The sequence below is a fragment of the Anas platyrhynchos genome, chromosome W (assembly GCF_047663525.1).
Source record: "Anas platyrhynchos isolate ZD024472 breed Pekin duck chromosome W, IASCAAS_PekinDuck_T2T, whole genome shotgun sequence".
Classification (NCBI taxonomy): domain Eukaryota; kingdom Metazoa; phylum Chordata; class Aves; order Anseriformes; family Anatidae; genus Anas; species Anas platyrhynchos.
This window is the reverse complement of record NC_092620.1, coordinates 14977451-14991463: the sequence shown is the minus strand read 5'-3', so window position 1 is coordinate 14991463 and position 14013 is coordinate 14977451. Positions and strand designations below refer to the sequence as shown.

The following is a 14013-nucleotide window of genomic DNA, read 5'->3' as shown; positions in this document are numbered from 1 at the left end:
GCCTCATTCTACGGACTATTAGTGACGATTTAGCTCTATTGCGGGGCAGGAGTGCAGAGACGCAGATTACACTGCCAAATGACCACCGGCAGGCTCATTCACAAACAGCTTCTAGGATTGCAGCTGGCACAGCCTGCAGCCGTATAGCAGACGTTACACTCTCTTTCCTAACTAGTAATCATGTGTCTCATCCATTTGTGGTGAATGGCCAGTGGCAAAAAGAAAAGGGGGAGAGTAAGGGGCGGCAAAGACAGAAACGGTACTAGGAGGATGCTACTGACACTGACAGCACGGGTAATAGGAGTAGTATAAGTGACACAGGTGCGGGGCGGCGGCGATCGCTGCCGCGCTGTGGGGCATTCTGCCTGCTGCTCGCCCTCACCTGCCTGTGCACTGCTGCCGACAGTGCTAGAGCAAAATGTGAAGAATCCCAGTTCCCATGTAGTAATGGACGCTGTATTCCTTTACTCTGGAAATGTGATGGTGATGAAGACTGCTCAGATGGCAGTGATGAGAGTGCTTGTGTGAAGAAGATGTGTGCTGAATCTGACTTTGTGTGCAACAGTGGTCAGTGTGTGCCAAACAGATGGCAGTGTGATGGGGATCCGGACTGTGAAGATGGGTCTGACGAGAGTGCTGAGCTGTGTCATATGAGAACATGTCGGGTAAATGAAATCAGCTGTGGTCCTCAGTCAACCCAGTGTATCCCAGTGTCCTGGAAATGTGATGGTGAAAAAGACTGTGACAGTGGAGAAGATGAAGAGAATTGTGGCAATGTGACTTGTAGTGCAGCAGAGTTCACATGCAGTAGTGGGCAATGTATTTCCAAAAGCTTTGTCTGCAATGGTCAAGATGACTGCAGTGATGGTAGTGATGAGCTGGAGTATGCACCTCCTACCTGTGTTGTTCATGAGTTTCAGTGCAAGAGTTCTACCTGCATCCCTATCAGATGGGTGTGTGATGATGATGCTGACTGCTCCGACCACTCGGATGAATCTTTGGAGCAGTGTGGCTGCCAGCCTACACCTCCGGTAAAGTGTTCTGCGAGTGAGGTGCAGTGCGGCTCAGGTGAATGTATCCACAGGAAGTGGCGATGTGACGGAGATCCTGATTGCAAGGATGGAAGTGATGAAATTAACTGCCCTTCTCGGACCTGCAGGCCAGACCAGTTCAGATGTGAAGATGAGAACTGTGTCCATGGGAGTAGGCAGTGCAGTGGTGTGAGAGACTGTCTGGATGGCACTGATGAAGCAAACTGTAACAATGTTATTCAGTGCTCTGGACCTGGCAAATTCAAGTGCAGAAGTGGAGAATGCATAGATATCAATAAGGTGTGTAACCAGCAGAGAGACTACAAGGACTGGGGTGATGGGCCCCTGAAGGAATGCAACAAAAATGAATGTGACTGTCCAGCTGGGTTTGAGTTTGTAGACAAGAGAAACTGTGGAGATTTTGATGAATGTCAAAACCCTGGTATCTGTAGTCAAATCTGTATCAACCTGAAAGGTGGCTACAAATGTGAATGTAGCCGTGGCTATCAGATGAATCCTGCTACAGGAACCGGGAAAGGGCCATACCGGTACAAAAACACAAATAACACCTGTGATTACAATGACGCTGCTAAGCAGGGTTTAGGGGTTTATGGCACGGAGACAAGGGGTAAAAACTACAGTGTTTGGAACAATTGTACAGCTTTGGTCTTACCTCCTGATGTGCTTCTGATTTGTGGGGATAGGGCCTGGCAAGGTATCCCTGCAAATGCTATCAGATGTTCATGTTACTTAGATAAACTCATTGTATTTGCTCCTAGCTTGTTACAGTTGCATGAGATCACCAGACATAAATGGGCATTGCTTGCACCGGATTGCAATGATAATGTTGAATTGTGTGGGGTTGCAGTTAGAGCGGCATTGGCAATTTTAGTGCCTGGAGTGGCATCTGCGGCCGCACGTAACAACTTAGAAAAATTGGTATGCTGGGCCGAGAGGCAAGCCTATGCCACGACAGAGATACTTGAGGAGATGTTACCAGATCAAAATAGTCTGCGACACCGTCTCCCATAGCATTCTCCTCAAGAAACTGGCTGCTCTTGGCTTGGACTGGCGCACGCTTTGTTGGGTTAGAAACTGGCTGGATAGCCGGGCCCAAAGAGTTGTGGTAAATGGAGCCAAGTCCAGTTGGAGGCCAGTCACTAGTGGCGTCCCCCAGGGCTCGGTGCTGGGGCCGGTCCTCTTTAATATCTTCATCAATGATCTGGATGACGGCATTGAGTGCACCCTCAGTAAGTTTGCAGATGACACCAAGCTAGGTGCGTGTGTCGATCTGCTCGAGGGTAGGAAGGCTCTGCAGGAGGATCTAGATAGGCTGCACCGATGGGCTGAGGTCAACTGTATGAAGTTCAACAAGGCCAAGTGCCGGGTCCTGCACCTGGGGCGCAATAACCCCAAGCAGAGCTACAGGCTGGGAGAGGAATGGTTGGAGAGCTGCCAGGCAGAGAAGGACCTGGGAGTGATGGTGGACAGTCGGCTGAATATGAGCCAGCAGTGTGCTCAGGTGGCCAAGAAGGCCAACGGCATCCTGGCTTGTATCAGAAACACTGTGACCAGCAGGGCTAGGGAGGTGATCGTCCCCCTGTACTTGGCTCTGGTGAGGCCGCACCTCGAGTACTGTGTTCAGTTTTGGGCCCCTCGCTACAAGAAGGACATCGAGGTGCTTGAGCGGGTCCAAAGAAGGGTGACAAAGCTGGTGAGGGGCCTGGAGAGCAAGTCCTATGAGGAGCGGCTGAAGGAGCTGGGCTTGTTCAGCCTAGAGAAGAGGAGGCTCAGGGGTGACCTTATTGCTCTGTATAAGTTCATTAAAGGAGGCTGTAGCGAGGTGGGGGTTGGCCTGTTCTCCCATGTGCCTGGTGACAGGACGAGGGGGAATGGGCTAAAGTTACGCCAGGGGAGTTTTAGGTTGGATGTTAGGAAGAATTTCTTTACTGAAAGGGTTGTTAGGCACTGGAACAGGCTGCCCAGGGAGATGGTGGAGTCACCATCCCTGGAAGTCTTCAAAAGACGTTTGTGGGATTATTCTGGGTTGTGCCTGCGTGCACAAAAGGAGGGGTCTGGGGTGCCTGCGAGCACAGTGGGAGGGGTCCTGGGTTCCTGGGTGGGACGTTTTAACACTATATAAGATACTGTCACGCAGCAATAAATTGGCTTACGGCACAGAACGCTGGTCGTTGTGTCCGTTTGTCCCGGGGCTTTCAGTCGGGTTATCCTACATATGGTGACCCCGACGTGATACGAACCCCGACGTGCAACCGGTTGGCGCGAGTTAGGCGTGGTGCGAGTTAGGCGCGGTGCGTACGTGCTAGGTACGCGGGTGGCCATGGGGCCTGGAGTCGATGAGGTGGTGAGTACTGTTAAATCCTTGGCCAAGGAAGTAGGGATAACACTACGAAAGAAGGACGTACAGTCCCTCTTGCTCTGGATGACACGCCGGAATCTGGCAAAGTCTCCTGTCCATTGCCTGAGACAGACCGTTTTAGAAACGGTGGGACGGGATTTATTTGATAGCGCCTGCATCGGGAACAAAGAGGCGCTGACTTTGTTACCAACCTATGGGTCGGTGCGAGCGGTTTTGGAAAAGGTAGCCAACGAGGCATGCCTGTGGGCTACTGTGCACCGTATGCTTTTGTCCGATGGGGACAGTGAGAATAAGCAAGCTCCTATGGAGCTGCCGATAAAAAACGATCTAAAGGAAGGGTCAGAGCAGGTGAAGGAGGAGGCTCGATTGGGGGATAAAAATAATGTGGAGCAGGAGAAAGAAGAGGGTGGGAAACCTTTTGTGGCCCCCCTGCGAGTTCGGTTGGATCGTGAAGGAATAGCAACACCCAGTGCCCCTCCAGCAGAAGGGAGCACAGTACATACTTCATCGGACGGGTCCTTTTGGGGGGTAAATAAGAAGGGCTCCCTTATTCTGTTCCCTGCTGGGAGTCCAGAAGGGGCAGGGGTGGCATCTGGGCAAGCGCCGGCGTTTTCGGGCTCCCTCCGGCCGCCGCTGTATGCAGTCCCCCCCGTGTTTGACCCTGGAGAGCAGGAGGGGGGGGAAGTGCGGGTGGAGTGTTTTTCGGAGAAGCCCCTACCATCGTCCGTGTGTCGCGTTCCTGTTCCGTCGGGTGCTACGCCCCGAGAGAGAGAACGAGTGGATAGTGAGAGTTCAATAGATGAGGAGTCTCGAGATCCTCGACAGGTTACCCCGCGGCAGCCGATGCACATCCGCGAGGAGGTGCAAAAGGCAAGAGAAAAATGGACTATTAGTGCGAGAGAATGTCTTCTCTCGGGTTGTGAAATAACGCCAAGTCCTGTGCGGATAGGGTGTTTTCCTGTTTTCGCAGGGTCTCAGGGACATCAGTGGCAGCCGGTAGACTATAAGATGCTGCTACAGTTAAAAAAGGCTGTACAGGAGGGTGGGTTCTCTAGCCCACAGACACAGGTTTTGTTGGATGCGGTGGCTTTGCAAGGGCCCCTGATGTTTGACTGGCGGCAGGTTGCCCGAGCCTGCCTGACGGCAGCGCAGGTACCCATGTTTGAGTCTTTGCTAGAAGAGGAAGGTGAAGTGTTAATGGCGCGTGCATGGGCGAACCCCCAGGATCCTTTACATGGCATGTCTGGGGAAGCGTTGTTGGGACGAGGGCGGTGGAATACTCCTCAGGAACAATTGTTGCTGCCGCAAGCTGTGCTTATTGCCACCGCCGATTTGGGTCGTAGGGCATTAGAGCGGATGAATGCTGTAGTCAGCCCGACTCCCAGTTATCTGCATATTCGGCAAAAACCTGAGGAACATTTTGGGCGTTTTGCAGACAGGGTGCAGACAGCTGTGGCAAGCAGTAATTTACCACCGGAAGCACAAGATGTTGTTTTGAGGGAATGCTTAAGGACAGGAGCTCAGCCTGAATTCAAAGCTGCTCTTGCAGCGCTTCCGGCTTCAGCAAGCGTGGGCGAGCTGATCGCTCGTGGCTGTGCGTTTGGCAAGGCTCAGGAGATGCAACCTCTTGCTGCTGCTCTCAGTGAGCAGATGGCAGGAGTCACGTCTGCCCTCCAGACATTTGCCCTCCAGATACATCCTGGTGGTTGTTTTCGCTGCGGACAGCGTGGTCACGTAGCTCGTGAATGTCCCGAGAAAAGGGAACCTGTGGTCGAAGTCAGCCGTATTCGTTGTTGGGTGTGTGGGCGGTCTGGCCACCGCGCTCGGGAGTGCTCACAACGCAAAGGGGAAGTGAAAGAGGGAAAAAGGGATGGGCAGTCGGGAAACGCCAACGCCGGGACGAAAAGGGACCCACCGTCTCGGCCGCAAGCGTGGGTCCCAACCCCCATCGAGCAGGGGTGGACAAGTCCGCCGTCCAGTCTCGGGCCGGAAAACGATTGGTAAATACAGAAGCTTGGCTTGCAGGTTCACGGGCAGTGGAGCAAGGAGTGGAGATTCCCGTGCAGCTGCGGACTGCCACAGCTGAGCCCACTGTGTTCCCTCTGATAGCCGAGAGTGATGATGGACTCTCTAGCGTGAATTATCCCCTGATACAAGTTAGCTTTGACATGGGTTCTCGGCCAACTTTGCCTGCCCGAGTAGCTATTCAAGGTGTGAAGGATCCATTTCCACCGGTAGCCACTATAACATTTTTAGTGGATTCTGGTGCAGATGTCACCTCCATTTCCGCTGCACGCTGGCCTCAACAGTGGCCACTAGATCCGCTGCCCCGAGCGGTCAGTGGGGTGGGTGGTTTGGTGGAAGGTCATCGTAGCCATCATCCAGTATTGATTCGCTGGGATGACGCTGGCGTCCGGCGGGAGGTGGGGCCTCTCAGACCCTATGTTCTAGCCATTCCTATATCTCTGTTAGGTCGTGATGCATTAGTGTTAGCAGGAGCTCGCTTGCATATTGAACCTTCACAGCAGGTTTTATACAGGGGGCCACTGGGGAGCCGCGCCCCTGTTGGCGTTTAACATGGCGGTCGGATGACCCCATATGGGTTGCCCAGTGGCCCATCACAAAAGAAAAGCTTATCGCTCTGCATGAACTCGTCAAACAAGAAGTGCAACAAGGACATCTCGTTCCATCAACTAGCCCTTGGAATTCCCCTGTATTTGTAATTAAGAAAAAATCTGGGAAATGGCGCTTTTTACATGATTTACGTGCGGTTAACGCCTCGATGGAGGACATGGGGCCCTTACAGCCTGGGTTGCCGTTACCTACTATGATCCCTAGAGATTGGCAATGTATGATTATAGATTTAAAGGATTGTTTTTTCAGCATACCTTTGCATCCCGATGACACCAAGCGTTTTGCTCTAACCATTCCATCGTTGAACAATATGCAGCCAGCAGCCCGGTATGAATGGGTTGTCCTCCCTCAAGGTATGAAGAATTCCCCTACAATTTGTCAGATGTATGTGGCCAAAGCCCTCGAGGCAGTTCGTCAGCAGCACCCCACTATTTTGGTAGTCCATTATATGGATGACCTGCTGCTTGCTGCCCCCGTGCTGCCTTCGGGTCTGTACGATCAAATAGAGGCCGCTCTATTGGGATTTGGTCTGACCATCGGGAAAGATAAAACTCAGCTAGTGGCTCCATACAAATATCTGGGGACTCAGCTTACAGAACGCCTTGTGCGGCCTCAAAAATTGTTAGTCACAGAGAATTCGGTTACTAACTTGCATCAGTTACAAGTGTTGGTTGGCGCTCTGCAGTGGCTCCGTCAATTTGTTCCACTGCCCCCTGATGAGATGCAATTATTTACTGATCAGTTACGGGGCGACACTGACCTGACAGCCCCGCGCCAACTGTCTTCCCAACATCAGCACATATTAGAGCGCTTTATGCAACGCCTCCAAAAGCAAGGCTTATGGCGTCGCGATGCCGCGCGGCCCTTACTTGCACACATCCTTCTGCAGGTACAGGGAGCTATTATTATTCTACATCAGGGCCAGCTGCAGCGCCCACTGCTTTTTGGCTATGTGTCTGTGCCCCGCGTTGCATTTCCACAATGGGATGAACTCCTTGCCCTCGCTATAGAGTGGGCTCGAACGAAGGTACGTGCAATAGATGGCAGCGAACCGCACCTGTTGTCGGTGGAACTACGACCGAATGCCCTGGCGTCTCTTCTACAACAATCTATGCGGGTGCAGACTGCCCTTGCAGCTTACCCTTATCCTTTGCAGGCATATCCAAAGTCGCCTTATGCGAATCTATTTTCTGTACTTGATGTAATCCCTGCTTTGCCGATCTCTCCAGAGCCATTGCAGGCTCGAACTGTTTTCACTGATGCAGCTGGCTCCACCCACAAGTTTGCTGTGGTGTGGTGGACTGGCTCGGAATGGGAAGGCCAAGTGCGCTGCAACACTTCTGTTTCTTTACAGCGTCTTGAAATGCTTGCTATTTGTCTCGCGCTCTCTCTTTTTCCCACAGAGCCTTTGAATATTGTAACAGATAGCCAATACTGTTTTCGCTCTGCCACCCTCTGCCGTTCCTGCATTGCACCACGGACTGAAACCGCAGTCCTCCTGTATAATGCTCTTTCTCGGCGTAGCCAACCTGTTTTTGTAATGCATGTCAACAGCCATACCCAGTTACCTGGTTTCATTACGGCGGGTAATGCGGCAGCAGACTTGGCATGCTACCCCGCTCTTGTCGATACCCGCGTAGCTGCTGCCCAGTCGCACCGCCAATTTCACCAATCGGCTTTGTCGTTGCATTGTCTATTTAAAATTCCGCTAGCTGACGCACGGTCTATAATAGCCACATGTCCAGCCTGTAGTCACCCTGCTCCTCTGCCGTCTGGGGTAAATCCGAGAGGACTGCGCCCCAACAAGCTGTGGCAGATGGACGTTACAGAATATGCGCCTTTCGGACGTTTCCGGTTTCTCCACGTCGTGGTGGATACCTGTAGTGGTATGATGTGGGCTACTGCTCTCACAGCACAGAAAGCTCGAGAGTGCATTCGTGCCCTGCGCATTGCAGTTGCGGTCATGGGTATCCCGCACACTCTAAAAACAGATAATGGTCCAGGCTACACTAGTCGGCTCTTTGGCCAATGGTGTTGCACCTGGGGCATCACTCATATCTTGGGTATTCCACATAATTCTACTGGGCAAGCCATTATTGAGCGTACTCATCTGACTTTGAAAGCTCGCCTCGATGCCCTTAAAGAGGGGGGAATGGAGGCAACTGGCTATGGAGATTCCTGTCCGCACGCTTTGTTATTAAAGGCCCTTTTTAGTTTAAATCATTTGGAAGGTCGATCCGCAGACCATGCTATGTCAGAACGTGTACCTTTAGGGGTTGTTCAGGTACGCCTGGACGGTGGGCCGTGGAATCGGGATCCGGTACCCCTGTTAGTTATGGGGCGGGGTTACGCCTGTGTACAACTACCATCGGGGGTTCGGTGGGTTCCAGCCCGATGGGTACGTCCGTTCCCTGAGCAGGTGGACTCAAAGGAACAGGAAATGAGTAAGTAATTTTCTCCCCTTTACAGCGACTCCTGCTTGTCCTCGCCTTGTGCCCTGCAGTGTACGGGGGCTACTGGCAGGAGTATGCTGTGGGCTACCGGACCGCTCCGCTGTTTCCAACGCCATACGCTTACAACCTACGGTCTGCTGAGCCAGTACTCAATGGGACACTTCGTGGGTTGTTCCCGCCTGTTACTTGCCAGGGAAGGAAGCTGTCTACCATCCTTATCCATGCCACCGTGCAGGCAGGTATCAATCTGACACATGAAATACACTTGTCATCGGACGGCACCACACATGCGACGGAGGACGGAAAAGAAACTGATCTGCCAGTGGCGCAATTGTGCGGCTCCATTGACATTTGGGACAAGGGGACAACGGCGGATGTGACCATTCCGCCATGGACAGTTAAGACCATGGTGCGCAATCAGTCGGTGGCCTGGTTGTGGGTGGGGCCACCGGGCCAAGCTCCTGCACCGGAGGACTTTTTCCCTGGGGATGTTTGGACTGTAAATAGCCATGCGACGGCCCCTTACCAATCGGTCCGCGTCGCGCATGTTTCGAACTCTGTTCATTGGCGTTTACCTAACCCCTATTGGTTGCTCTGTTCTCAGGAACGTGCTTGGAAGGTGATTCCAGCTAACACGACACTTGGTTTGTGCTCTATGGGTCTGCTATTGTGGCCACATCGCACTGTTCGCAGCCCTCGAGCAACCCGAGGAGTCTGTAACATTCCGGTGTTGTTAAAAATGAGAGATAAAAGGTCAGTTCAGTTCACACAGCAAACAAGGAGCAATCAAGAGGAAAATTTAATGATAGGGTTAATTAGAGATTTCGCAAAAATGCAGAATGTGAGTCAAGTGACCACTTGTTTACCTATACCTAAATCCGCAGGTGATTCTATACCCTGGGGTATAATCACATCACCGATACCCCAGATTGAGAAAAACAAAACAATCCAATGTGAATCAGAAACAGTCATAGAGACAGAAAGGCTGGAAGGGTTTTATAGAAAGTGTCAGATTCGCCTTTATTCTGGGTGTCAAAAGGAAAGAAATTACATATTTACGGACCTAGACAACGAGGATGGACGACTAGGGATGTGTGAGTATGATGCACCACGCACACGACAAAAGGAAAAGGTTATATGGAAGTGTAAAGAAGGTAACGAGATAGGAGGATTAGAGGGTTGGGAGTCAGCATGGGCATTAAGTATACTGCAGAAATACCAATATGGAGGGAATACTCCTTGGTGTTTGCAGTGGGTAGGAAGGACAAATAATGACCAGAGTTTACTATACGAGACGGCTCAGAGGGAAACTAGTAGTCGGGAGAGGGTAAAGTCAGTCCCGTGGTGGAATTGTACACAAATATTCAATTGTGATACTGCTTTAGAAACAATATCTCTGCTCCCGGTAAAGATAGCCCTAGCCACCGGATGTGCATGCAGAGGTCTGCAAGTTAACATGAGTATAACCAACCGGAATATAGCCAGCCAGACTGGTAGGGAAAAGACCTTAGTGAATTGTAAATCCTCGACTATACGAAGCATGGGACATTTTGTGTGGGCCGCCAGTGATGGAACTTGGACGACTCATTTAAGTTTGGATGGCCCAGTAAAAGAAATTACTTTAGGATTGCCCACCCTTTGCCCGCTTTGGAAAAAAATCTCCTCTCATAGAGAGAAGGACAAAAAGAGAAGTAAGTGAAGAAGATGATAAGTGGCAGGAACCGTCCACTGGGGTAAAGATAGGATGGGTGGTAGAATCGTTGTTTGCCCCGATAGCCTCCTACCACAACAGGGAGCTGATATACAATTTGATGGGGCAAGTACATAGATTGGCCGACATAACCAAAAGGGGGTTTAAGGAATTAAATATACAGTTACAAGCCACAACAAGAATGACCCTGCAGAATAGATTGGCCCTGGATATGCTTCTGTTAAAGGAACATGGCGTCTGTGGATACCTTAAAGATAAGGTTGGCCATTGTTGTATACACATTCCGAATGTAACTGCCGATGTAGAACGTGACATATCCCAAATAGCCCAGGTAGAAGGCAAAATAAAAGAAGAGCAGCGTGACGCAGAACAGAATTGGCTGGGGGCAACTCTCGAGGGGTTAGGCTTTCAGCTAGAAGGATGGCTTAAATCGCTTTTGCAAACAATATTGCTACTGGTAATAGTATTCATTGTGATAGGGCTGGTATATGCATGTATTAAAGCAAAAATAGATAGAAGCAGTACAATGAATCGCAGCATGCTGACCATTCTCACCAAGAATCATGAAGGGTTCCCATTGCCACCGCTTGCTCCTGGGATGGATACTTGTCTCTAAGTAGTTATGATTAAATCACGCTTAGCGTAACGGGTTAAAGGGGGTACATTACTGCATAAAGAGGGGGGAGATGTGGGATTATTCTGGGTTGTGCCTGCGTGCACAAAAGGAGGGGTCTAGGGTGCCTGCGAGCACAGTGGGAGGGGTCCTGGGTTCCTGGGTGGGACGTTTTAACACTATATAAGATACTGTCACGCAGCAATAAATTGGCTTACGGCACAGAACGCTGGTCGTTGTGTCCGTTTGTCCCGGGGCTTTCAGTCGGGTTATCCTACAACGTTTAGATGTAGAACTTAGGGATATGGTTTAGTGGGTACTGTTAGTGTTAGGTTAGAGGTTGGACTCGATGATCTTGAGGTCTCTTCCAACCTAGAGATTCTGTGTGTGATGTGCTTTTACAGGATCAAGCTGCTATTGACTACTTGTTTTTGGCTCAAAGGAATGGGTGTGAGGACTTTAAGGGAATGTACTGTTTAAACCTTTCTGATCATAATGAGTCAATTCACAAATCCATTACTTTCCTGAAAGAGCACATGAGAAAGATTCAATATGGTATCAATCCTTTCAATCAGTGGTTCACTGACTTGTTTGAAACAAAGTGTAGATGGTTGCTGGGTTTAGTCACAAGGGGATTAAGGATTTGGTTTATGGTGGTGGTAATCATCGTTGTGTGTTATAAGTATGGCTAAAGAGTTACTTGTAAAACTGCTGTGTCGGGCTTGGTTTGCTCAAAAGAAGAAGGGGGAATTGTTGAGGGATTTATTGAAACAGCAAAAATCCCATGGCTTGCTGTAGCTGAGCAAACCAAGCTACCAGGACAAGTATGAGAAGTTCCCATGACAGTGTTCCCACATCGCCCAATTGAGGAATTCAGAAAAATATTGTTAACAGTAGCTGGCTTCAAGGACAAGGTCTATGTGACTGCTAATCACAAGGGGTTGTTTTCTTGCAGGTGGGGTTGTTTTCTTCTAGTTGTTTGTCTGAGTGCTTTTGACCAATAATCTTGTGTGAAACACTGTCCACCCCTGTTAAGTTCTCTATAAAAGTTAGGCTATTCGGGCAATAAAATGGAGCATGATCTGACTCTACTGGTGTCTGTCGTGCTTTCGGCCGTGCTTCCTGCAACAGGTAGGCCTCTACCCAATGGGTTAGTTGATCCACTATCACCAACAAATATTTATATCGTCCTATTTTCCGTAGCTCGATGAAATCAACCTGTACTCTTTCGAATGGCCTATATGCAATCCTCCGTCCCCCAGTAGGTGCTTGCCTCATACTTTTCTTATTTATTTTCTGACATGTTAGACACTCAAGTAATTTGCTGAACAATCTCATATATCCCAACGTGCCCATAAAATTTTAAAAACTGATCACTCAAAGCTCGAGTTCCCCAATGGGTTTGCAAATGCATCTGAAATAGCAGCTTCTTTGCTTGACTCTTAGGCAGTATCTCTCTGCCATCTGGCAGGATCCACTTTTCTCCCTCCTGCTCAAAAGATTGTAATAATTTTTCCAAAGTTTGTTCAAACAGGTTAGGAGACTCAGTAAACCCCCGTGGTAGTACAGTCCATCATAGCTGCTGGGTCCTTTTGCTGGGTCCTCTCATTCAAAAGCAAAATAATCCCTAGATTTTTCTTCTAATGGACATGCCCAAAAAGCATCCTTCAGGTCTATTATACTATACCAAATATGTTGTGGGGTCAAATGATTTAATAGAGTATAAGGATTTGCCACTACTGGGAATTTAGTCACCGTTCTTCAATTTACAGCTCTTAGATCTTGGACCAATCGGTATGTCCCATTAGCTTTCTTTACGGGTAATATAGGCGTATTATGGGGGGACATGCGTGGTTCTAAAGTCCCTCCTTGTAATAGCCGGTCTATGACTGGTTTTAATCACTTCCTTTCTTCTAAAGGAATGGGATACTGTTCTACTCTTATAGGTTTCTGGAGTTCTGTTATTTCTACCATTAGGGGTTCCATTTCCAACTTTCCCAATTCCCCTTCCTTATACCATACTCGGGGATCTATATCGCCCTCATCTTCTTTTCTTAATGTATCTAACCGGATTTTCCCATTCTCCCCTGCAAGCTTTAAGCCCATTTTGATAATCAAATCCCTCCCCAATAGCTTATATTCTGCTTCTGGAACAAGCAAGAGATCATTAAGACCCACATAGGTCTCAGATTCCACCTCAATGCTTTCTAGTATTGACACAGGGAAGGACTCCCCTTTTGTCCCTACCACAGACATTTGCTTTTTCCCTTTTTGAGTCCCCTTGGTATATTCTGAATAGTCACTCTTTTGGCCCCTGTATCTACCAGAAACCGAACTTCTTCTTGTGGGGACCTATTAATAACTTTATCAAGGGCTCTGTAGATGTTTGGGTCCCCAGAAGGTATAGCCCCTGACACCCCTAATCTTATTTAAACATTTTCTAAGGTTGGTTATGGCAAATTATCAAGGGGCTCCCTCTCCTCCTTATCTTCTTCATCCTCCTTTTTGTAATTAAATTAAATATACGAGTGGCGGGTGATTCTGTTAGTCCCAACCAGGCTGCAGCATACTTGTTCTCTTCCGGATCCACGGGTATTCTACTACTAACATACATGTTCAATGCCTGACAGACCCAGTCCTCCGTGGACCCAAATATCGGCCAAAATACATGGGGTCTTAAGGGTTCTTTTGGCCATTTAACCATACAAAATTAAATCATTCTCGCCTTATGTTTAGTGCTTCTAAAACTATCACAATATCTTAACATTAGCCCTAAGGGACTATCCGGTGGAGTATCTGTTAATTTTTCCCCCTTTTTAAACTAGAGGCCCCTCCTTGAACCTCCTAAGAGTCTAAGGATCTGCTTTGTCCCTGACCCATTCCTGGAACTTCTTTTTGTAATAAATGGCTAAGTCCCAAATAGTATTACAATCAAAGTTTACAATTTATTAAAGGAATAGAGGTAAGCAAACAGTGCTGGGTGCACTGGGAGTCTCTGCTCCACCAAGATGCACACCAGTTACATCAGGCGGCTGTTTTTTATGCTCCTAGGATAATACATATTCATTACTACTTCTGGAAAAGGCGGGGTTATTATAATTAGTTCCCGGAATCTGAACCCTCCTTCTGGCGCATGCGTATGTCTCTGGTGGTCCCTCTGGGGGTTTCTCGTGCTGAAAGCTTGTAGTCTT

General features: G+C 49.1%; 1 protein-coding gene and 1 pseudogene across 3 annotated transcripts; both read left to right on the top strand.

The window, feature by feature from the left end:
• Nucleotides 1-392: 392 nt before the first annotated feature.
• On the top strand, nucleotides 393-2063 carry LOC113840912 (very low-density lipoprotein receptor pseudogene; annotated as a pseudogene).
• Nucleotides 2064-3074: 1011 nt separating this feature from the next.
• Nucleotides 3075-11962, top strand: LOC140000572 (uncharacterized). Of its 3 annotated transcripts, XM_072030596.1 has the most exons (3): nucleotides 3075-5411; nucleotides 6935-7072; nucleotides 8515-8654. In XM_072030596.1, exons 1-2 carry the CDS (start codon nucleotides 3373-3375, stop codon nucleotides 7053-7055), a joined length of 2160 nt encoding a protein of 719 aa, XP_071886697.1. In that variant the 5' UTR covers nucleotides 3075-3372; the 3' UTR covers nucleotides 7056-7072; nucleotides 8515-8654. The 3 variants fall into 3 exon arrangements, with proteins under 3 accessions (XP_071886697.1, XP_071886696.1, XP_071886695.1); XM_072030595.1 differs by having other exon boundaries at nucleotides 6935-8651; XM_072030594.1 differs by lacking the exon at nucleotides 3075-5411 and having other exon boundaries at nucleotides 5414-7072; nucleotides 8515-11962.
• Nucleotides 11963-14013: the final 2051 nt, after the last annotated feature.

What these genes read in the sequence shown, in the direction of transcription:
- LOC140000572 (XM_072030594.1), top strand. Translation starts at nt 6,194, where the DNA reads ATGGAGGACATGGGGCCCTTACAGCCTGGGTTGCCGTTACCTACTATG. An exon ending in TAGAGTGGGCTCGAACGAAG is followed by an intron (nt 7,073 to 8,514) that starts GTACGTGCAATA and finishes TCCCCTTTACAG; the next exon opens with CGACTCCTGCTTGTCCTCGC.